The 25034-nt window shown below is 39.1% G+C and overlaps 1 protein-coding gene across 2 annotated transcripts in view; it reads left to right on the forward strand.

The window, feature by feature from the left end:
• The window catches only part of DNAJC15 (DnaJ heat shock protein family (Hsp40) member C15), an 84134-nt gene that overhangs the window by 57075 nt on the left and 2025 nt on the right, over window positions 1–25034 (forward strand). Inside the window, exon 5 of one of the 2 annotated variants that reach the window (XM_061434496.1) lies at window positions 14–84. The exons of the other annotated variant lie outside the window; for it this stretch is intronic. Coding sequence (XP_061290480.1) covers window positions 14–84 — 71 coding nt within the window. The remainder of the gene's footprint in view (window positions 1–13; window positions 85–25034) is intronic. 2 annotated transcript variants of the gene reach the window in all.

Here is a 25034-nt window from a genome sequence, read left to right on the forward strand (position 1 = left end):
TTTCTTTTTACAGCCCATCTGCCAGCAAGGCCAAGATTAGAGCAGCTCACAGGAGAATCATGATTTTGAATCACCCAGATAAAGGTAGGTAAAATTGCTGTTTTTCATAATACGTGAATCAGAATATGCTCTGAATTTCTTTGTTTACTTAAACTCATTATAAATGATAATAGTTAAAATGGAAATTTATGTGTCACACGTGTTGTGATTTTTCTTATAAATAAATGAGCCTTTAGATTGGAGTTCAGTGACTCACAGAAATGATAGATTTATAGTTATCAACTTTTGAGAACTTAGTTCCTGATTTCTATATGTAACTTATCTAACCCCTGTTTGAGGCTCCTAGCATTTTGATGGAAAAGAGAAAGGTGAATTATGGACTCTTTGATTGTGTAAACTGATTTGGGCATAATGAATTGTATTTGTTTAACCTTACACATAAAAGCACAAGATTTAGAGAATATTCTCTAAATCTCTGCATGTATGTCACACATGATGCTGAGTTTCTTAATTTTATTTTGGAAGGCTCTAAGGCTGAGCCATTTGTTTTTCACTGGCCAGGTTTTTAATGTAAATTTATCTTACAGAAAGACAATTATTATAACTTTAACTACACTACAGCTGCTTGAGAGAGAAAGCCCATATGTTCATTACTGTTTCTGCTCTACAATAACAGATGGTAGAAAGTTACACTGTATTTTAGGAGTCAAAAGTGGGGGTGGCGGGTTGGGGGGGCAGAGAGTGCAGGGTTTCTTGTATCCTTACAGACTTTTAATTTACGAATTATTTTGAAAAATGTTAAAAGCAAATTTTGGGTTCCTCTCCATCCTAACTAACTCCAAAATAAGGCATTCTTTTTCAGCTTTCTCACTTAATTACTTACTATAAAAATTCTTTTCACTAAATATCATCTCCTTTGGTTTTTGCACTTGCTATTCTTTCATGTGAATAAACCAGAGACTAAACTTTGAAAAGAGGTTTTGCTTAAAATTTCTAAACAGCTTCAACGGTTACTCAAAGATCCATTCAACTAATTTACTTTGCATTGTGGGCTTTCAGAGTCATTGACTTAGAAACGAATGTGTTTTAAGGGCCTACTTGAAGCTTTCTGTCTCCTAAACATCTTCCATCCCTTCCAGGTCAAGTGTGTGGCCTTCTCTGATTGATTGCAGGGGGATCAAGCACTTATGTCTTTCAGATGATTGACAAGTTATTGATTGTGTCTACTGGCAAAGAATTAAGCTCTAAAATGTTTCTAAAAGAATATATATTTTTAGATACTTTCAGTTAAAAAAAAGAATGTGTATGTTTATTATGAGCCAGTAGTGGTTAAAGAATTATTTATTCTGAGATTGTATATTTAAGAGAAGTGGGGCTGTTGGCTCCCCGTAATGTGCTTACTAATATCCTCCAGTATGGTGGCATTGTGGGAGGGAATGGATGCAGAAGTGTTATTCCCCGATTTTTGCCTTCTAGCTAGCAGCATGGACTTGAACATCCCTTAATCTCTCTAAATGTCAGTGTTATCACTACAAAATGAATGGATTTTTCACATGCCTTTTTTGGGTCTATGATGTAATGTTTTTATGCTGTTGCCGCCAAGTTGCTTCAGTCGTGAACGACTCTGTGCGACCCCATAGATGGCAGCCCACCAGGCTCCCCCGTCCCTGGGATTCTCCGGGCAAGAACACTGGAGTGGGTTGCCATTTCCTTCTCCAGTGCATGAACGTGAAAAGTGAAAGTGAAGTTGTTCAGTCGTGTCCGACTCTTCATGACCCTATGGACTTCAGTCTACCAGGCTCCTCCGTCCATGGGATTTTCCAGGAAGAGTACTGGAGTGGGCTGCCATTGCCTTCTCCTAATGTTTTTATATACCTGTTTAATTAATGAAGAACCCTATCTCTCTATTTGGATCACATTTTTAACTAAAGAAAGATGCTTTTAATCAACAGTTGTCAATAACAGATGTGTTGACAACTGGAGACATCTTGTCCATATAGCTGCTCATTCAGCCAACATTTTACAACATTTGGAGTTTCAGAGAGTTCTTAGACTTCTTCAAACCCATCCATATACTCATAGTTAAGAATTCCTGGTCTAGTAAAAGTATGATGATTTAAGGAATATTGCAACTACTTGAGGGAAAAGAATTCATGTATGTTGGAGCTGGGAGATAATCATAAATCTGAAAACTGTCCCTTCAAAGGGAAGGTTGTTTTGCTTCATTTTTAAAGGGAAGAAGATAATGGATTTTGTTGTTGTTTATTTTTACAATGGTTTACATATTCTGATTTCTAACTCTAGTAGTTTTTTTTTTTTTTTTCAAGGAATATTTATTTATTTATTAGTCTGCACAGAATTTTAGTTGTGGCGTTTGGGATCTAATTCTCTGACCAGGGAAGTGTGAGAATGGGCAGGCTTTCCTGGTGGCTCAGACCATAAGAATCTGCCTACAGTGCAGGAGACCCTGGTGTGATCTCTGTTTCTGGAAGATCCTCTGGAGGAGGGAATGGCTTCCCACTCCAGTATTCTTTCCTAGAGAATCACATGGACAGAGGACCCTGGTAGGCTACAGTCCATGGGGTCTCAAAGATTTGGACACAGCTGAGCAACTAAGCACCTGAGAATCTGCAACTCTCAGTTTGCCTCCTCTTCTTATAATTCTTCACCATATTTGCTTTGGCCAGCTCACCCTTGAGTGTTATATAGGTGGTTAAAAAAACTTGACTTGTCTACCCAGTGCTTCTGAAATTCATGAATATTCTCCCCGCTACCACCCTACCCCAAATGACTTTTCTCTTGGTTTTGCCACCAGCTGGTAAAACAAAAGCTAGAACTTCAAATGTGTGATCTACGATAATTTGTTACATATTTCATTATCACCTTGGGCAGAGAAAGTAACACCAGAAAAATTAGGTGTGGAAATGACTGGAAGTAAGTTTTTTGTAACCAATTTTAAGTGAGCATTCAGATGTACTTTGGTAAAAAGTAAATTTTGCCTTTTCTTTGAGTGAAAAAATGTTAATGCAGTAAAAATGTCTCAGATCTTTGATCTGATGCCTTTAGAATACCTTTTAATTAGATTATAGTTGTAAAAATTACTGGAGAAAAAGGCTAGTTGTTATGAAGTCAGTAGGAGTGGTGTTAGTCACTAAGTTGTGTCCAACTCTTTGTGACCCCGTGGACTGTAGCCCACCAGGCTCTTCTGTCCGTGAAATTCTCCAGGCAGGAATACTGGAGTGGGTAGCCATACCCTCCTCCAGGGGATCTTCCTGACCCAGAGATCAAACCCGGGTCTCCTCCATTGCAGGCAGACTCTTTACCATTTGAGCCACCAAGGAAGCCCATATGAAGTCAGTGAAAGTGAAAGTCACATCCAACTCTTTGCGACCCCATGGACTGTAGCCTTCCAGGCTCCTCTGTCCATCGAATTCTGTAGGCAAGAATACTGGAGTTGGTAGCCATTCCATTCTCCAGGGGATCTTCCCAACCAGGGATTGAACCCAGGTCTTCCACATTGCAGGCAGATTCTTTACCGTCTTGAGCCATCAGGGAAGCCCAAGACAACTGGAGTAAGTAGCCTATCCCTTCTCTAAGGGATCTTCCTGAACCAGGGACTCCTGCATTGCAGGCAGATTCTTTACCAGCTGAGCTACCAGGGAAGCCCCAGGTAACTTGAAATCAGTAGTTTGACATTAATGCCTAACAAAAGTACAAAGGAAAACAGACTAAGTTAACTTTGAAAAACTATGGAACCTCTCATAGACTACCTAATCCGTGCTTCTCAAAGTGTAGTTGGCCTGTTCATTCCAGGCCAGTTTGTTAGCTGTGTGCAAGAAATCAAAAACTAAAATCAATAGTAAGCTTTCAGACATCTTTATACCCATTTGACATTGTTGTGACATCAAGTATGGGATACCTTTGTGTTTTGTAAAATATTGGTCCACCACAAAGTAGAAGACAATTCTTTAAAGTGCTTCACCATGCAACATCACTTTCAGTCTACCTCAACCTTAAAGGAATCACTATCTTGATGCATAATATCATGGGTTAGCTTTGTGTCTTGAATATCTAGTCATGTGCATCTGGCTGCTTTCGATCAACATTGTCCCTATGGGATTCATCCCTATTGTAATGTGGAACAATTGTTTGTTCATTCTCATTAATGTAGCAGCCTCAGCAAGGTGTGCACTGTGGACCCCCAGGATTACTCTTTTAGGAATTTACTCTTCCCCTTTTGGTTTTCAGGCCTTCTTTGGGTATACAAAGTAATTATTTTTTGAAATCCATGTGTTGGCTCAGATGGTAAAGAAGCTGCCTGCAATGCAGGAGACCTGGGTTTGATCTCAGGGTTGGCAGGATCCCCTGGAGAAGGAAATGGCAACTGACTCCAGTATTCTTACCTGAAGAATTCTATGGACAGAGGATCCTGGTAGGCTACAGTCCATGGCATCTCAGAGTCAGACCCGATTGAGTAACTATCACACACACATGTATTTTGTAGGAAAGTAACAATTTTCAAACTCTTTGGTCTCAGATCAAAAAGTATATCAATAAAAATGATCAACTAGAGAGATCTATCAGAGAAGGCAATGGCAGCCCACTCCAGTACTCTTGCCTGGAAAACCCCATGTATGGAGGAGCCTGGTAGGCTGCAGTCCATGGGGTCTCGAAGAGTCAGACATGACTGAGCGACTTCACTTTCACTTTCCCTTTCATGCATTGGGGAAGGAAATGGCAACCCACTCCAGTGTTCTTGCCTGGAGAATCCCAGGGACGGGGGAGCCTGGTGGGCTGCCGTCTGTGGGGTCGCACAGAGTCGGACATGACTGAAGCATCCTAGTAGCAGCAGCAGCAGCAGCAGCAGAGAGATCTATGAATTAGAAGAGATTAATTTTCTTCACCTCCAAAATCACTGCAGATGGTGACTGCAACCATGAAATTAAAATATGCTTGCTTGCTCCTTGGAAGAAAATCTATGACAAACCTAGACAGCATATTAAAAAGCAGAGACATTACTTTGCCTACAAAGGTCTGTATAGTCAAAGCTATGGTTTTTCTAATAGTCATGTTTGGATGTGAGAGTTGGACCATAAAGAAGGCTGAGCACTGAAGAACTGATGCTTTCAAACTGTGGTGTTGGAGACGACGAGAGTCCTTTGGACTTCACTGAGGAAAAAAAAAAAAAAAACAGTCATTCCTAAAGGAAATCAACTCTCAGTATTTATTGGAAGGACTGATGCTGAAGCTGAAACTCTAGTACTTTGGCCACCTGATGGGAAAAGCCAGCTCATTGGAAAAGACCCTGATGCTGGAAAAGAGAGAAGGCAGGAGGAGAAGGGGACGACAGAGGATGAGATGGTTGGATGACATCACCAACTCAGTGGATACAAGTTTGAGCAAGCTCTGGAAAATGGTGAAGAATAGGGAAGCCTGGTGTGCTGCAGTCCTTGGGGTCACAAAGAGTTGGACAGGACTGAACAACGACAAAATTTAAATTCAAAAAGGATAAATATAATATTCTTTTAGGTCCCTAGAATCAACTGTATAAATATAGGAAAGAGACGTGGCAGTGTTTCACATGAAAGAGAGTCTTATGGGTATTTTTTTATCTCAAAGGCTATAATATTCAACAGTGTAAAAGCCACTAAAAATAAGTCAGTGCATTCTTAAGCTGCATTAAAGGGCATACAGTATCTGTATTATAAGACTGAATATTTCCACAACCTTCTGTACTTGTCACTCATTTATTCTAGTATTACTAGCCAGTCAGTTTTGGGGGGTAATTAGGCAGTAAAGGCTAGTATGGAAAATGCTACATGATAAAGGCTTTTAATAAAACATACTAAGGAGACGGATAGAGAGGAGAGCATTTGGAGAGGAGAGAGTTGCAGTATTATTGATAGTCAACCTAAAAATTCTAAGGAGATCACTGACTCAGTGGACATGAGTTTGAGCAAACTTCAGGAGATGGTGATGGACAGGGAAGCCTGGTGTGCTGCAGTCCATGGGTCGTACAGAGTCGGACACGCCTGAGCAACTGAACAATAAATTGGGAGCTGGGCAGTGTTCTAGGCACTGGCACTCAGCAGTGGAAAAAGTGATGTTCAGGCAAAGCAGAAAAGGTCATATGAGATCAAAACCTGTTGGACTAGTTTCTTCTCAGAGGTATAATAGGACGTATTCTTGTAATGTGTAATAGGTAGAACCCTTTAGGACTTCCAACTCTAGGTTTCTGTGATTCTCTAATGATCTGATAAACTGAATCAGACTCTAAGTATTCTTCAGAGCCTTCTGTCTCTGTTTATTTTTTTTTAATTATATTGAGATATAATTCAAGTGCCATATGATTCATCTACTTAAAGTGTACAGTTCACTCAGTCAGTTCACTTGCTCAGTTGTGTTCGACTTTTTGCGGCACCCCATAGACTGCAGCATGCCAGGCCTCCCTGTCCTTCACCAACTCCCAGAGTCCACCCAAACCCATGTCCATTGAGTCAGTGATGCCATCCAGCCATCACATCCTCTGTCATCCCCTTCTCCTCCTGCCCCCAATCTTTACCAGCATCAGGGTCTTCTCAGACGAGTCAGGTCTTCGCATCAGGTGGCCAAAGTATTGGAGTTTCAGCTTCAGCAATAGCCCTTCCAATGAATATTCAGGACTGATTTCTTTTAGGATGGACTGGTTGGATCTCCTTGCTGTCCAAGGGACTCTCAAGAGTCTTCTCCGACACCACAGTTCAAAAGCATCAATTCTTCGGCACTCAGCTTTCTTTATAGTCCAACTCTGACATCCATACATGACTACTGGAAAAACCATAGCCTTGACTAGATGGACCTTTGTTGGCAAAGTAATGTCTCTGCTTTTTAATATGCTGTCTAGGTTGGTCATAGCTTTTCTTCCAAGGAGCAAGCGTCTTTTAATTTCATGGCTGTAGTCAACATCTGCAGTGATTTTGGAGCCCAGAAAAATAAAGTCTCTCACTGTTTACCCATCTACTTCCCATGAAGTAATGGGACCATATGCCATGATCTTCGTTTTCTGAATGTTGAGCTTTAAGCCAACTTTTTCACTCTCTTCTTTTACTTCCATCAAGAGGCTCTTTAGTTCTTCGCTTTCTGCCATAAGGGTGGTGTCATCTGCATATCCGAGGTTATTGACATTTCTCCCGGCAATCTTGATTCCAGCTTGTGCTTCACACTTCACTAGTCTTGAGTGTATTTATAGATGTGTGCAGCCGTCAGCATAGTCAGTTTTAGAACATTTTCACCCCCTCAGAAGGAACCCTGTCACCCTTTGGCCGCACCCTCACCCTGTCCCCTCCCCTCAGCTCTGTTCCACCGACCTGTGCCGGCCCCACACAGTCTTGACAACCTTTGCGTTGTAATACATTTTCATTTTCTGAAGTGTGAGTCCTCTTACTTTATTCTTCTTTTGTAGGATTGTTTTGGGTATTCTGGGTCCCCTGCAGGTGTAGGTGAATTTTAGAATCAGCTTGTCAGTTTTGACAAAGTTGACTGGAATTCTGATAGAGATTTTGTTGAATCTGTGAGTCAGCTTAGGGAGTGTTGCCTGAGATCTTAATGTTAAATCTCTTTATCCATGGACATGGGATGATTTTTCATTTACTTAGACCTTTAATTCCTTTCAATAATATTTTGTAGTTCCAAAGTGTTTTATTCTTTTTGATGCTGTTGTGAATAAAATTATGTTCTTAACTTTATTTTTTGATTGTGAATGTATAGGAATATCATTCATTTGTTTTATATCCTTCAGTCTTGCTGAACTTGTTTATTCCAGTAGGTTTTTTTTTTTTTTTGGTAGGTTCATTCGGATTTTCTAACTATAAGACTATGTCATCTGTGAATAGTTTTATTTCTTCCTTACCAATATGGATGCAATTCATTTCTTTTTCTTACCCATTTTTCCCTGACTTGAATTTCCAGTACAGTATTGAAAAGAAGTTGTAAGAGGGGGCGTTCTTGTCTTGTTTCTGATCTTATGGAAAAGCATCCAGTTGCCTAATAATGGGTATTAGGCGAAGTGTGGTATTATTAACTGTGGGCTGTCCATAGATAACCTTTATCAAATTAGGAAGTTCCTTTCGAGTTATTGAGCCTTTTTATCATGAAATGACGTTGGACTTTGTCAAATGCTTTTTCTGCATCTATTAAGGCTATTATGAGATTTTTGTTTTTTATTCTGTTGATGTAATGAATTACATTAATTGGTTTTTGGCTGTTAAACCAACTTCTCATCCCTGAGAAAAATACCACTTAGTCATGGTGTGCAGATACTTTTAACGTGTTGTTGGATTTAGTTTGCTAGTATTCTGTTGCGTCTTCTACATTCACATTCATAAGAAATACTGATCTGTAGTTTTCTTGTGATGTCTTTGTTTGGCTTGGTATCAACATAGTATGGGTCTTATAAAACGAGTTAGAAAATTGTTCCTTCCCCCTCCATAAACCATCTGCACCTGGGTTTTCTTTGCATACATTTTTGATTACTGATTCAGTTTCTTTACTTGTAATAGGTCTATCAGATTATTTGTTTCTTCTTGAGACAGTTTTAGTAATTTATGTCCTTTGAGGAATTTGTCTAATTTTGTAGTTTAGGTTATTGAGATTTTTTTCTTTTTTAATACAGACATTTACAGCTATAATTGCCTTCTTAGCACTACTTAAATTGTAGTCCATAAGTATTTATTTCCCAAATTTGTCCTTGTTATTGATTTTTAGGGGCTTCCAGGTGGTGCTAGTGGTAAAAACTCATCTGCCAATGCAGGAGACCTAAGAGATGTAGGTTTGATCCTTAGGTAGGGAAGATCCCCTGGAGGAGGGCATGGCACCCGACTCCAGTATACTTGCTTGGAGAATCCCATGGACAGAAGAGCCTGGTGAGCTACAGTCCATAGAATCTCAAAGAGTCAAACACAACTGAAGTGACTTAGCACACATGCACGCGTTGATTTCTAATTTCATTCCGTTGTAGTTGGAGAAGATAATGTATTGCTTCTATCCTTTTAACTTATCGAGCTTTGTTTAATGGCCTAGCATATGATTCCTCCTGGATATTCTGTTGTTAGGTGGGGTGTTCTGTGGATGTCTGTCAGGTCCAGTTGGTTTAAGCATTGTAGAAGTCTTCTACTTCCTTGTTGACCTTCTGTCTAGTTCTATCCTTTATTGAAAGTAGGACATTCTTATTGTTGAATTGTCTGTTTCTCTGTTCGTTTTGGTTTCATGTATTTTGATGCTCTGTTAGGAGTGTGTGTGTGTGTGTGTGTGTTTATGTGCACACAGGCATGCATGTGCACTCCAGTCACTCGGTCTTGTCCAACTGTTTGTGGCCCTATGGACTGTAGTGCACCAGGCTTCTCTGTCCATGAGATTTTCCAAGCGAGAATACTGGCGTGGGTTGCCATTTCCTTCTCCAGGGGATCTTCCTGACCCCGAGACTGAACCCTATTCTCTTGAGTCTCCTACACTGGCAGGAGGATGCTTTACCACTGCACCACCTGAGTATAATTGTTCTATCTCTTTGTTGTTCAGTCACTCAGTCATGTCAGTCACTCAGTCATGTCCAACTCTCTGCAACCCATGGACTGCAGCATGAAGTCCATGTTATATCTCTAGTAACTTTTTTTGTTATAAAATTTCATATGAGTATAGCCATTCTAGCTTTTCCATAGTTGGTGTTTCATGATACATTTTTTCCCAATTCTTTTATTTGTGATTTTGAATCTAAGCTCTGTCTCAAGACTTGCCTGGTGGTCCAGTGGTTAAGACTTAGTCTTTCCACTGCAAGGGGCACAAATCTGATCCCTGTTCAGGGAGCTAAGATACTGCATGCTGTACAGCACAGCCAAAATAATAAAATTATTTTTATTATTTTATTTGAAATCTGTCTCCTGTAAAAGGACTATTGTTGGATCATGTTGTTTTAATCCAACCTGACAGTGTAATGACTAATTGGATTATTAATCCATTCACATATGTTATTGATATAGTTTGATTTATGTCTGCATTTGCTTTTTGTTTTCTGTCTCGTGTCTTTTTTGCCCCTCTGTTTTTCTTCCTTTCTGTTTTCTTTTGTACTGAGTGAATATTTTCTAATGTAGTATTTTGATTTTATTACTTCATTATTTTTGAGGGTTTTTTTAAAGTGATTGCTCTAGGATCTAACCATATACATCTTAAGTTTTCAGAATTAGCTTCAGATTTAGACAAGCTTAATTCTTGTACTATATATAGAAATAATACTTCAATACTTCCCCCTTTTATGGTATTATTGTTATACATATAACATCTGCTAATGTCACAAGCCTAACAGTACATTGTTAGAAGCATTACTGTCTCCTGTCATTTTCTCAATCTGTAACACCTTTGCTCTTACAGATCTCCTTTGTGCTATTAATAGCACATATAATATGCATGTATTACATTTCTATATGTTATAGGCCCAATAATATGTTTTATGCATATTATTTTATACCATTACTTTTTCCATCAGCTAAGAGAAAAAACAAAATTAGGCATTTATATTGTCTTTTATAATTACACAGTTATATTACTAGTACTCTTTGTAGATATCAATTTAAATTACCATCTGAGGTCACTTTCTTTTAACCTAAAGAATTTCCTTTATTTATTCTAAAGTGGATCTGTTAACAGTAAATTCTTTCAGTTTTTGCTTATCTAGGATGCTGTTTCACCTTTGTCTCTGAATAACAGCTTTATTGAATAACGGGTCTTGGTCCACAGCTTTTTCTTTAAGGACTGTGATTATGTTATTCCATGGCCTTCCTGTTCTCCATGGTTTCTGCTAAATTAGCCTTTTATCGTATTGGGCTTCCATTATAAGTGACACATTGTCTTTCTTTTGCTACTATTAAAAGGTAAACCGAGGCATATTAAAAATTTTAAGAGTCTATTTGAGCAAAAATTGACTTGAATTTGGCAGCACCAAACTGGAAGTGGTGAGGAGCCCTCTAGAGGAAAGACTTCCATGGAAGAGGCAGAGCAAACAAGGAATTACTTGATTGGCTATAGCATAAGAATTTGCTTTACTTGAAAAGTCCTAGTTGGCTCTGTGTGATTAGTTGTGCTTGGGTTTTAATCTCTTAATGTTGAGAGACTTATTGGCTTAGGGTTTAGTTTGATTATATAGTCTGCTAAGGCACTAAAGCCACCTCAATCTAATGGCCTTTCTGTTTATTTAATTTAATGATACCTTCCATATTTTCTCCTTGTCTTCGACTTTTAGCATTTTTTTATGGTGTGTGTTTTAGGTCTTATTAGATTAATCCTACTTAGAGTTTGAGATTCTTGGGTATGTAGGTTATTGTTTTTCAATAACCTTGGAAAGTTTTTAGCTACTATTTCTTTAAAGACTTTTCCCCCTCCTTTCCTCTCCTGGTACTCCCATTTCATGTGATTTATGGATTTCACGATGTCCTACATTTCTCTGAGGTTATGGTTTTTTCCCCTTCATTCCCTTTTCTCTCTGATGTCAGCTTACATACTATCAATCACTGTATCTTCAAGTTCACTAGTTCTGTCTTATGCCAGTTCAGATCTTCTCTTGAGCCCTTCTAGTAAGTTTTTAAAAACTTTTAGTTCTGTGAATGTATGGTTCTGTGAATGTATAACGTAAAATTTTAGTTCTGTGAATGTATAATGGCTACTTTGGAATCGTTTCCCATAAATCCAACGTTTGGTCACTCTCACAGGTAGTTTCATGGCTTTTTTCATGATGTATACATGGGTCGTACTGCCGTACTTGCCTGCTCCTTCACATGCCTTGAAATACTTTGTTAGAAGCTGAATATATTAGATTATATATTATAGCAGCTCTGGTCCGCCACCCTTTCACTGATGATGAAGGCTTGTTATTGTTGTTTGTTTATTTGTTTAGTAACTGGCTGGATTCTTTTAGTGAAGTAGCCTAAGGCCTTCTCAGAATGCCTTTCCTGTTTGGAACCACCATGCCTTGAGGACTAGGAAAAGAGTTTTCAAGGTCCCAGTATTTATTCTAAGGGAGCCAGGCCCAGGGTAGAGCTTCTGATCCACTTTCCTGTGCCTGAGCCTCAGCACTGGGGATCTGGGGGCCGGAAGTGAAATATACAGGTCCACCCAGCCCTTCCCAGAATGAGTCCTCTGTGCCGGAGCTGGGGAGGGAGGGAGCCCTGTGTTCTGACTGCAGCAGTCCAGTGTGGAGTCTCTGCCTTGCTGAGTGGAGAGGGGGAAAGGAACGAGTTATTTCCCACAGACTCCTGCCTCTCTTACTGAATTTTCATACTTCAATTCTTTTTTATTTTTGTTTTGAAGACCGTTTCTAGAGGCTTCCAGTGGTTGGGAGTTTATTATATAGTATTGACCAGTTGCATTGGGAAGTGGGTCAGTGGAACTCCTCATTCTGGAAGTCAGTCTCCTATATGCTGCTTCATGATTTTAACATCTTTCTTTTAAGAAGGGTGGGTGAACTTTAAGAACCCTTCAAATCAGCAGATGGCAATGCTTTTTACTTCAGTCTTACAGACTTGGGATGTAGAAATTCATGTTTTAATCAGAGTTAAGTGTAAGTAAATAAGTGTTAGTCGCTCAGTCGTGCCTGACTCATTGTGACTCATGGACTGCAGCCCACCAGGCTCCTCTGTCCATGAGATTTTCCAGGCAAGGATACTGGAGGGGGTTGCCATTTCCTTCTCCAGGGGATCTTCCCAACCCAGGGATTGAACCTGGGTTTCCTGCACTGCAGGCAGATTCTTTACCAACTGAGCTACAGAGGAAGCCTAAGAAATATGTAAATCTGTATAAAGAAGACCCAAGGATAAAAGAGAACTTAATCTTCAAATTGGTGTATTTTTTTATGAAACTCACATTAGTAATAACTTATACAGCCATACCTCAAAGATACTGGATTCAGTTCCAAACCACCCCAATAAAACAAATACTGCAATAAAGCAAGTCACACAGATATTTTGGTTTCCCAACACATAGAAAAATTATGTTTTTACTATACTGTTGTCTGTTAAGTGTGAAATAGCATTATGCTTAAAAAACAGTGTGTACAATGAAATAATTTACTCAGTTATAAAAAAGAACACATTTGAGTCAGCTCTAATGAGGTGGATGAAACTGGAGCCTATTATACTGAGTGAAGTAAGTCAGAAAGAAAAATACCAATACAGTACATTAATGCATATATATCATATTTAGAAAGATGATAATGACAACCCTATATGCAAGACAGCAAAAGAGACACAGACATAAAGAACAGACTTTTGGACTCTGTGGGAGAAGGTGAGGGTTGGATGATTTGAGAGAATAGCTTTGAAACATGTATATTACCATATGTGAAACAGATGACCAGTCCAAGGTCGATGCATGAAACAGGGCACTCAAAGCCGGTGCACCAGGACAACCCAGGGGGATGGGACGGGGAGGGAGATGGGAGGGGGGTTCGGGACGGGGAAACGCATGTACACCTGTGGCTGATTGAATATATGGCAAAGACCACCACAATAAAGTAATTAGCCTCCAATTAAAATAAATAAGTAAATTGTAAAAAACTGTATATACATACTGTAATTAAAAAATAAACTTGCTATAAAAATGGCACCAATAGACTTACTTGACACAGGGTTGCCACAGACCTTCAATTTGTAAAAACTCAGTGTCTGCAAAGTGCAATAAATCAAAGTCTGATCAGATAAGGCCTGCCTGTACCTAACCTGGCAGCAGTTGCTAGTTGTAGACTATTTGCTTGTTTTCTCTTGTGCTGGTTAGGATTTTTTTTTTACCCAGATGTTTTTCAGATGTTTCTTTCTAGAGATGTTTATCCACTCCTAACACATTTGTTTGTTCTATTTTCTGTCTCTCTGGAGTGATTTTACTTTAGTGAAACTGGTCCTTGATGCAAGAAGATAAGGGAATGGCGATTCACCACTTCCTTCTCCCCATCAGGGACACACGTCTCAAGTCCCTGCTGTGTACTCAGCGAGATCTAAGGCATGATTTCTCTTCAAGATATGTACTATCTAATGAGTAGATAAGCATATATTAATATTTTAAAAGTAAACCACAAGGTGTGATTTTACAATCTTCCCAAGAAGGAAAGGGCTTCTCAGGTGGCACAGTGGTAAAGAACCCATCTGCTGATGCAGGAGATGAGAGATGCGAGTTCGATCCCTGGGTTGGGAGGACCCCTAGAGGAAGGCATGGCAACCCACTCCAGTATTCTTGCCTGGGGAATCCCATGGACTGAGGAGAATGGTGGGCTATTGTCCATAGGGTCAGTCTCCAAGTGACTTAGCACACTCAGGAAGGAGGAGGACCCAGGATGGAGTTACAGGCTTGAAGAAAGTAGAAAGGGTTTACAACAACCAAATGTTTAACATGGTAGAAATTTAATAAACAAATAATTATGTAACCAAAGTGAGAGACAGCATGGTATGGTAACCTTCCTGGGAGTCCTGACCCTACCTCATTTTAACTCTGTGGCTAGGGTTGGGCAAGTAACTAAACTTCTTTGTGATTCAGTCTCTTTAGGTAAGGAAAATAAGAACTGAGCAACTACAAAGGATAGTTGGATGAACGAAAGGAAATAATACATTCGAATAATGCCTAATTACTATCCTCATCACCATGGTCTTCATCACAGGTTTTCTGAGCCCCAGTGATTTTTGGATAGTATTAATTGGTAGTATCATCAGACTTCACGGAGGTCAACATATCTCTAGTGTTTAATAAAGTTTTAAAAACTTAAATATACCTTCATAAAAGTACACAGCTCATTAAATATACAGCTCGATGCATTATCGTGAAGTGAATCCATTTACGTAGCCAGTACCCAGATTATGACAGAAAACAACAAAATTCTGTAAAGCAGTTATCCTTCAATTAAAAAATACATTAATGAAAAAAAAAATTGCACAAAGCTTTCTCCTCATGTACATTTCTAGTCACTCCCCACTCACCAATGACCACTGTTTTAGTTTTTATTGCCATAGATAAGCTTTGCCTGTTCTTGAACTTTATATATATATATCATCTAAGTGTGTAGTCTTCTATGCTTTGCCTTTCCTCATTTTATTATCTTTGTGAAATTCATTCATGCAGCAGTGAATCCTGTAGTAATTCATTGATTCTTTTTGTTGCATAGTATTTCATTGCATGAATGCTGCTACTGCTAAGTCGCTTCAGTCGTGTCTGACTCTGTGTGACCCCATAGAAGGCAGCCCACCAGGCTCCACCGTCCCTGGGAGTCTCCAGGCAAGAACACTGGAGTGGGTTGCCATTTCCTTCTCCAATGCATGAAAGTGAAGAGTGAAAGTGAAGTCGCTTAGTCGTGTCCGACTCTTCGCGACCCCAGCCTACTAGGCTCTTCTGTCTATGGGATTTTCCAGGCAAGAGTACTGGAATGGGGTGCCAGTGCCTTCTCCATCATTACATGATGAATATCCTGCCGTTTATCCGTTTTTTCTTTGCAGTTTCTTTTCTCTCTTTTGTTACCTGACTTTTGGGAACATCCTATACTCTTTTGTTCTAGATATGAGTCCACTGTATTACATATATCTTTTCTCTTTGGCTTGTTTTTGCCCACCTTTATTGACGTTCATACATTAATAGAAATTTTTAATACTGTTACAGATCAGTTATAGTTGAAACTTTACCTTTATAATTATTGCTTTTATTGTTTAGGAAATTTTTGCTTGTCTCAAAGTCATGAAGTCAATTTCTGCAGACGTTATTATCTTACCTAGTTACGTCTTAGAATGGGATTTTGTATATGGTGTGAGACGAGGGTAAAGTTTCACTTATTTTTATTTGGATAACCAAGTGGTCTGGCACTATTTGTTGGAATTATTTCTCTATTTCCTTTCATCTTCCCTTGATTAATTTCTTGTGCCAATCTCCATGATGTTTTAATTATCTAGCTTTATAACAAATCCTCATTTCTGGTATATGAACTCTTTATATATTTTGTTATTAAGATTTGTGAGGGGTGGGCTATGTTTGGCCCTTTACATTTTAATGTAAGTTAGGAACTGCCTCATCAGTTTGCATATGCACATTCACAATTCACACACAAACCTCCTAGGATATGATTCAGTTCAGTTCAGTTCAGTCGCTCAGCACTCCAGGCTTCCCTGTCCATCACCAACTCCCGGAGTTCACTCAGATTCATGTCCATTGAGTCAGTGATGCCATCCAGCCATCTCATCCTCTGTCATCCCCTTCTCCCCCTGCCCCCAATCCCTCCTAGCATCAGAGTCTTTTCCAATGAGTCAACTCTTCGCATGAGGTGGCCAAAGTATTAGAGTTTCACCTTTAGCATCAGTCCTTCCAAAGAACACCCAGGACTGATCTCCTTCAGAATGGACTGGTTGAATCTCCTTGCAGTCCAAGGGACTCTCAAGAGTCTTCTCCAACACCACAGTTCAAAAGCATCAATTCTTCGGTGCTCAGCTTTCTTCACAGTCCAACTCTCACATCCATACATGACCACAGGAAAACCATAGCCTTGACTAGATGGACCTTTGTTGGCAAAGTAATGTCTCTGCTTTTGAATATGCCATCTAGGTTGGTCATAACTTTCCTTCCAAGGAGTAAGCGTCTTTTAATTTCACGGCTGCAGTCACCATCTGCAGTGATTTTGGAGCCCCCCAAAATGAAGTCTGACACTGTTTCCACTATTTCCCCATCTATTTCCCATGAAGTGATGGGACCAGATGCCATGATCTTAGTTTTGAGATCTTAGTTTTAAAGCTTGAATGTTGAGCTTTAAGCCAACTTTTTCACTCTCCTCTTTCACTTTCAACAAGAGGCTTTTGAGTTCCTCTTCACTTTCTGCCATAAGGGTGGTGTCATCTCATATCTGAGGTTATTGATATTTCTCCCGGCAATCTTGATTCCAGCTTATGCTTCTTCCAGCCCAGCGTTTCTCATGATGTACTCTGCATATAAGTTAAATAAGCAGGGTGATAATATATGATTGGGATCACTATAAATCTGTCAGTCAGTATGGAGCAAATTGACATCTTTACAATAGTGATTTTTCAAATCCATGTACAAGACATCCTTTCATTTATTTCAGTTCAGTTCAGTCACTCAGTCGTGTCTGACTCTTTGTGACCCCATTGACTGCAGCACACCAGGCCTCCCTGTCCATCATCAACTCCCAGAGCTTACTGAACCTCATGTCCATCGAATCAGTGATGCCATCTGACCATCTCATCCTCTGTTGTCCCCTTTTCCTCCTGCCTTCAGTCTTTCCCAGCATCAGGGCCTTTTCAAATGAGTCAGCTCTTCACATCAGGTGGCCAAAGTATTGGACTCTCAGCTTCAGCATCAGTCCTTCCAATGAATATTCAGGGCTGATTTCCTTTAGGATGGACTGGTTGGATGTCCTTGCAGTCCAAGGGACTCTCCAGAGTCTTCTCCAACACCACAGTTCAAAAGCATCAGTTCTTCAGCTTCAGCTTTCTTTATAGTGCAATTATCACATCCATACATAACTACTAGAAAAACCATAGCTTTGACTAGACAGACCTTTGTTAGCAAAGTAATGTCTCTGCTTTTTAATATGCTGCCTAGGCTAGTCATAACTTTCCTTCCAAGGAGCAAGCGTCTTTTAATTTCATGGCTGCAATCACCATCTGCAGTGATTTTGGAGCCCGAGAAAATAAAATCTCTCACTGTTTCTACTGTTTCCCCATCTATTTGCCTTGAAGTGATGGGACCAGATGCCATGATCTTAGTTTTCTGAATGTTGAGCTTTAAGCCAACTTTTTCACTCTCCTCTTTCACTTTCATCAAGAGGCTCTTTAGTTCTTCTTCACTTTCTGCCAGAAGGGTGGTGTCATCTGCATATGTGAGGTTATTGATATTTTTCCCAGCAATCTTGATTCCAGTTTGTGCTTCATCTAGGCCAGCATTTCTCATGATGTACTCTTCATATAAGTTAAATAAGCAGGGTGACAGTATACAGCCTTGATGAACTCCTTTCCTGATTTGGAACCATTCTGTTGTTTCATGTCCAGTTCTAACTGTTGTTTCCTGACCTGCATACAGATTTCTCAAGAGGCAGGTCTGATGGTCTGATATTCCCATCTCTCTAAGAATTTTCCACAGTTTGTTATGGTCCACACAGTCAGAGGCTTTGGCATAGTCAATAAAGCAGAAGTAGATGTTTTTCTGGAACTCTGTTGCTTTTTCAATGATTCAGTGGATGTTGGCAGTTTGATCTCTGGTTCCTCTGCCTTTGCTAAATACAGCTTTAACATCTAGAAGTTCTCGGTTCACGTACTGTTGAAGCCTCACTTAGAGAATTTTGAGCATTACACTGCTAGCATGGGAGATGAGTGCAATTGTGCGATAGTTTGAACATTCTTTGGCATTGCCTTTCTTTGGGATTGGAATGAAAAGTGACCTTTTCCAGTCCTGTGGCCACTGCTGAGTTTTCCAAATGTGCTGACATATTGAGTGCAGCACATTCACAGCATCATTTTTTAGTATTGGAAATAGCTCAACTATAATTCCATCACCTCCACTATCTTTGTTTGTAGTGATGCTTCCTAAAGCCCACTTGATTTCACATTCCAGGATGTCTGGCTCTAGGAGAGTCATCATACCATCATGATTATTTGGGTCGTGAAGATCTTTTTTGTATAGTTCTTCTGTGTATTCTTGCCACTTTTTCTTAATATCTTCTGCTTCTGTTAGGGCCATACCATTTCTGTCCTTTATTGTGCTCATCTTTGCATGAATTGTTCCCTTGGTATGTCTAATTTTCTTGAAGAGATCTGTAGTCTTTCCCATTCTGTTGTTTTCCTCTATTTCTTTGCACTGATTGCTGAGGAAGGCTTTCTTATCTCTCCTTGCTATTCTTTGGAACTCTGCATTTAGAGGTTATAACTTTCCTTTTCTCCTTTGCCTTTCACTTCTCTTCATTTCACAGCTATTTGTAAGGCGTCCTCAGACAACCACTTTGCCTTTTTGCATTTCTTTTCCATGGGGATAGTCTTGCTCCCTGTCTCCTGTACAATGTCACGAACCTCCGTCCATAGTTCTTCAGGCACTCTGTCTATCAGATCTAGTCCCTTGAGTCTATTTCTCACTTCCACTGTATAATCGTAAGGGATTTGATTTAGGTCATACCTGAACAGTGCGTTCGTTCTCTTGGCAAAACTCTTTTAGCCTTTGCCCTACTTCATTCTGTACTCCAAGGCCAAATTTGCCTGTTACTCCAGGTGTTTCTTGACTTCCTACTTTTGCCTTCCAGTCCCCTATAATGAAAAGGACATCTTTGTTGGGTGTTATTTAGGTTACTTTATTTCAATGAGATTTTTCAGTTTGTAGTTATGCATCATTTGTTAGATTTGTTCCTAGGTGTTGATTATTCAAATGCTATTATATATTGTGTTGTTTTAAAAGTGTACACTATATACTTATTTCTAGGGCATAAAAATTTAATTTTTGTTTAAATTGCTGTCATATCCACCATTTTGTTAGATTTAGTTATTAATTCTGTGATTTTGTCGTTAGAGCCTTTTGATTTTTTTGCTTACTCAGTCATTCAGTTTATGACGAATGACAGTTTCTTTCTTTTTAGTCCTTTGGGGGAGGGAGTGGAGGGGGACATTGATTATAATATACGGCCAGAAACTCCAATAAAGTGTTAAATAGAAATGATAGTAGATATCTTTTCCTTGTTGCTGATCTCAGAGCCAAAGGTTTCTGCATTTTACTACTAAGTATGATATTTGCTATATTTTTTTTGATAACTTCCTCTCACATAAAAGAAGTTTCCCTCTATTCTTAGCTTACTTAAAGTTTTTATCGTGAGTGTACATTTTCTGCATTTGTTTAAGTGATTATACATGTATTCTTCCTTATGTTGATGTAATGAATTAAATTGATTAATTTTCTAATGTTAAAGCCAGTCTTGGATTTCTCATATAAACCTAACTTGGTTATGAATTTAGTCTGATTTGATAAGCTGATATTTGCTTTTGCATCTGTGTTTATCTTGTGATATATTTTTTATCAGAGTTTGTCTCAAAGAATGCTGCTCATAAAAAGAATTAAAATGTTTTCTTTTTCTCCTATTTTTTTCAGAAAAATTTACTGATACACCTATCCTGGCCAGAATTCTTATCTGTGGGAAGGTTTTTAGTTACAGATTCAGTTTCTTAAATAGTTACAATTCTCTTGATTTTTCCATTTCTTCTTGTATCATTTTATCTTGATACATTATTTTTCTTAGAATTTATTTCATTTAAATTTTAAATGCATTGCTAGGAACTTAATTAGTTTTTCTCAGAAATCTAACCTTTGGCTTGGTTAATTATCTTGAATGCTAATTTCTGTTGTGATATTTTCCTTGATGCTTAGGTAATTTACAAGTATATTGATTAATTTCCAAACATTGTAATTCCCTATCTGTATTATTGATTTTCAGCTTAATTCTACCATTGTTAATTCATGTATCGGTACTTCTCAAACTGTCTTGATAGAGGACTTGTTTTTTGTTTTCCCAATCTCTGTTGGGCTGGTAACTTTTGTAAAATATAACAAAAATGATTTTATTATAAAATTGAAATAAAAAGACATACAAGATCTAAGCCCTAATTTTTCATCATTAGAATCTGCAGATGCACGGTATTATGTTTGGCTGTAGTATTTGCTGAACACTTGCTCTCAGTTTCTAAACCTAGTTTAGTTCAGTAACTCTCACTGTGGTTCAGTAACACCTGTACCCCAGCACTGATCCATGGAACTGAATTCAGGTAGCACTGCTTATTGTGATTTGAGTCTTTGAAGTTTGTTGAAACTTGCTTTAGAGCTCAGCACATGTTGACTTCAGTAAGTGTTCTGTGTGCTGTTTAAATGGAGGTCACTCTGCAGTTGTAGGGTGGAGTGCTTTCTGTATGTCATTTAGATCAAGTGTGTTCAGTATTTCGTTTTATCTAACCCTTCCATGGATTACTGAGAGAGGTATATTAAATCTCTCATTGATTATGGATTCATGTGTTTCCCCCTTTAGTTCTGTCCTTGTTTTTCTTATATATCTTAAACCTATGTTATCAGTTCAGTTCGGTCACTCAGTCATGTCCGACTCTTTGCGACCCCATGAGCCGCAGCACGCCAGGCCTCCCTGTCCATCACCAGCTCCCGGAATTCACTCAAACTCACGTCCATTGAGTCGGTGATGCCATCCAACCATCTCATCCTGTCGTCCCCTTCTCCTCCTGCCCCCAATCCCTCCTAGAAAGAGGGTCTTTTCAAATGAGTCAGCTCTTCGTATCAGGTGGCGAAAATATTAGGGTTTCAGCTTCAACATCAGTGAACACCCAGGACTGATTTCCTTTAGGATGGACTGGTTGGATGTCCTTGCAGTCCAAGGGACTCTCAAGAGTCTTCTCCAACACCACAGTTCAAAATCATCAGTTCTTTGGCGCTCAGCTTTCTTTATAGTCCAACTCTCACATGCATACATGACTACTGGATAAACCATAGCCTTCACTAGATGGACCTTTGTTGACAAAGTAATATCTCTGCTTTTTAATATGCTGTCTAGGTTGGTCATAACTTTCCTTCCAAGGAGTAAGCGTCTTTTAATTTCATGGCTGCAGTCACCATCTGCAGTGATTTTGGAGCCCCCGAAAATAAAGTCAGCTGCTATTTCCACTGTTTCCCCATCTATTTGCCACGAAGTGATGGGACCAGATACCATGATCTTAGTTTTCTGAATGTTGAGCTTTAAGCCAACTTTTTCACTCTCCTCTTTCACTTTCATCAAGAGGCTCTTTAGTTCTTCACTTTCTGCCATAAGGATGGTATCATCTGCATATCATATGTTATCAGATATATTCAAATTTAAGATTGGCCCTTTTAACACTTCGAAATTTCTCCCTTTTATTGCTAGTGTTGGATTTTGCCTTAAAGTGTACTTCATCTGATAATTAGCATACCAGTGCCAACTTTACTTTCATTGGTGTATGCCTTTTTATATTGCTTTAGAAAGATTGTCTCAAAAAAAAAAAAAGATGGTATCTTGTAACCAACATATAGTTTGCTGGTTAGTTTATTCATCAACCATATTGATATATAATTTGCATACAATAAAATGTATATTTAAATGCATGGTTTGATGAGATTTGACAAATACATACCCCCATGTAACACTAGCATAATGAAGACGTAGAACATTTCAAAGCTGAAAAGGTTCCTTGGTGTTCTTTCTCATTGCTAGTCTCTGCTCCATCTTGAGCAGTCACCATTCTACGTTCTCCCACTGTAGATGTGTTTCATGCAAGTGGAATTGTATCGTATGTACTATTTTGTGTCTGATTTCTTTGAAGACAAGAAGCAGCGCAGAATGTTGGACTGATCACAGCACATTTCCTTATCTCCAGGATCTTGACACTCAAGTCCTGGCTGACTTGGTAGACCTCCAGTGCCTTCATACTGCTGTGTTTGAATTGTATTGAAGTGTTCTAGTTGGTATCAGTGGGAGGGGTGGTCTAAAACCTAATAGTCCATGAAAGCCCAAAGCTGAAGAGCTCCAGTAGTCATATAGTGAAAGTACAAAGGTTCCGAGATCGAGTTTGGGGGTGAGTTTTCTGATTAAATGGAATCCAAGAAATCTGAACAGGACTGAAAGATTCAAAAGTGTATTTTTCCATTAAATAAAGGATATGTATCCTATATATTTTCTGTCAGTTGAGATTTAGTGCCAGAAACAAGGTGTTTTAAGCAGAAGAGCACTTAGTGCAGGAAATGAATGGTTATAAATTGTTGGGAGGTCTAAAGGAGTAAATTTTAGGCTTGGCTTGCAAAAGTGGCTCCGCTGGTAATTACAGAGCTGCTCTGTCAGAGGAGCTCCTCACTGACTACCCCAGGGACCACCGCTAGGGCTGTACAAAAAGCGTAGTTGCTGCCCTCACAGCACCACGATCCCGCTTGCTAGCGGCAGTAAAAAGAGGCCCAGCAAGAAAGCCTTTCTCTTTTCCGCTTTCCAGATTTCACAGGAGTGCCTCCCACTGACAGATGCTGATTTGAACCAAGCACTGTTCAGTGGGAATATGTACATGTGTGTGCGTGCACCTGTGTTGGTTGCTCAGTCATGTCCGACTCTTTGCGACCCCGTGGACTGTGGCTCCTCTGTCCATGGAGTTCTCCAGGCAAGCATACTGGAGTGGGTTGTCATTCCCCTCTCCAGGGGATCTTCCCGACCCAGGGATCGAACCCAGGTCTCCTGCATTGCAGGTGGACTCTACTGAGCCACCAGGGAAGCCCCCAAAGGGAGTATAGCAATTGTAATTTTTGGCTTAGGAACTTTGCCCAGTTTTAGGAATACAGAATAAGGGTAGAATGAGAACTGAACCCAGAGTTTCAGCCATGCACGTAAGTGAAAAGTCCAGTGTCCCTCTCACTAAGAGGGTGAGGGGAATTCAGTGTTGTTCTGAGTAAACTGTCAGTCGTTTCCTCTAGCATTGCCATCAATAAATATAATGTTTAATGAGACTTTCGATCTTGCTGTGCATTTCTTTTTTTTCTTTCTGCTAACTGAGCATATTATGGCCAATGATTGAAATATCCAGAATGCATTTCAATCAATTAAAGGTTATGTTTGAGTTCAATTAATATTTTAATATTTGTGGAGGGTATACAAGATGCCTGGCATTACCTTGGTAACTCTAAAAATGGAAACAGCTTATCACCAAGAGTGACATTACCTAATTCTGAGATCATTTTCAAAGATAATCCTGATATCAGTTTATTTCATAACCAAGCGCATATGGAAACTTGCATTGGTTTCATTTCTGATTCTTACTGTGTATTCAAGGACACTCTGATATATTCATTCCGTAAGTGCTTATAACAATTCAGATCTTGATGTGAAAATGTCAGTGATCTCCTCAAGGGTGGAAAGCTAACTATAGCTCCTTGAGTGCCACCCTTCCATTGCTGATTCATTTCCTGCTTCCTTTTTCCTTCTCAAATGGGTGGTGTGATATCAGTAAAAGGCCCAGATAAAGTCAGGACAGTGCATACGCCACTGCTGTCTAGATGTTTTGTGTGTGTGTGGTTTGTTGTGAACCACTCAGGTCTTAAGATGTTTTCAACAGCTGTGGATCATTTGTACTCAAGGGGGAGAATAAAAAATAAAAAACAAACACAGAGACTGGTGAGCTGGACTGTTAGCTTGAGTGTTAAGCATGAAAGTGTTCAGGACTAGAAGTTAGAAGGTGTATGATGCTTAAATATTTTTAGTGTGACAGTTTGGGGCCAGTATTTTTATATGTAAGGGAGCTCCTGTTTGTCATTTATAACGATTCTGAATTTGAAATTCACCTCAGTTTTCCTCTTGCTCTTCAAGTTAGAAATAATTCATTGTGAAGAATTATGAAAACTGACTTCATTTTATTTAAGGCGCAGTGACGCTGTCTGTGCTCCATAAGTATTCTGATGGCACTGTGTCAGAGAGCAGGGGGCATACCCTTTAACGTTATTTTTATTATCACTGATTTATTATCATATTATTTACTAATATTGACCAATATTAGTGAAATACTTTTAGAGCTGAGTAGTATATAGTTGCCTTTTTAACTTATTTTTATGAAAATGTATGGTTTGATAAAACTTTGAAGGCACCCTTGGATTGCTTCACCTCCTTCAGAAAGATAACTTCCTTCATAGAAGAATGTTCTTTCCTTAAAAACAAACAGAAAAAATTACATCTTGGAGAAGGACTGTTATTTTATTTACCTAACCATCCACTTCAGAAAATTCTCTGGTCAGATATTTGGCATTTGAAAGGTAATGTCTGACCAGTGAAATGTTTGAGTGTGTTTTAAATTACTCCTGATCATAAGTTTATTTTTCTCAGAGATTATCCTTGACTGTTAGGTATCTGTAGTGCTTCATTGAACGAGTTTAATTTATACTGTTGTGATTTCTAGAGAGCTTATAAAATAATTTGTCGGGGCATGAATGTGTGGGAAAATATCAGAGACATCTAA

This window comes from Bos javanicus, chromosome 12 (genome assembly GCF_032452875.1).
Source record: "Bos javanicus breed banteng chromosome 12, ARS-OSU_banteng_1.0, whole genome shotgun sequence".
NCBI classification, from domain to species: Eukaryota; Metazoa; Chordata; class Mammalia; order Artiodactyla; family Bovidae; genus Bos; species Bos javanicus.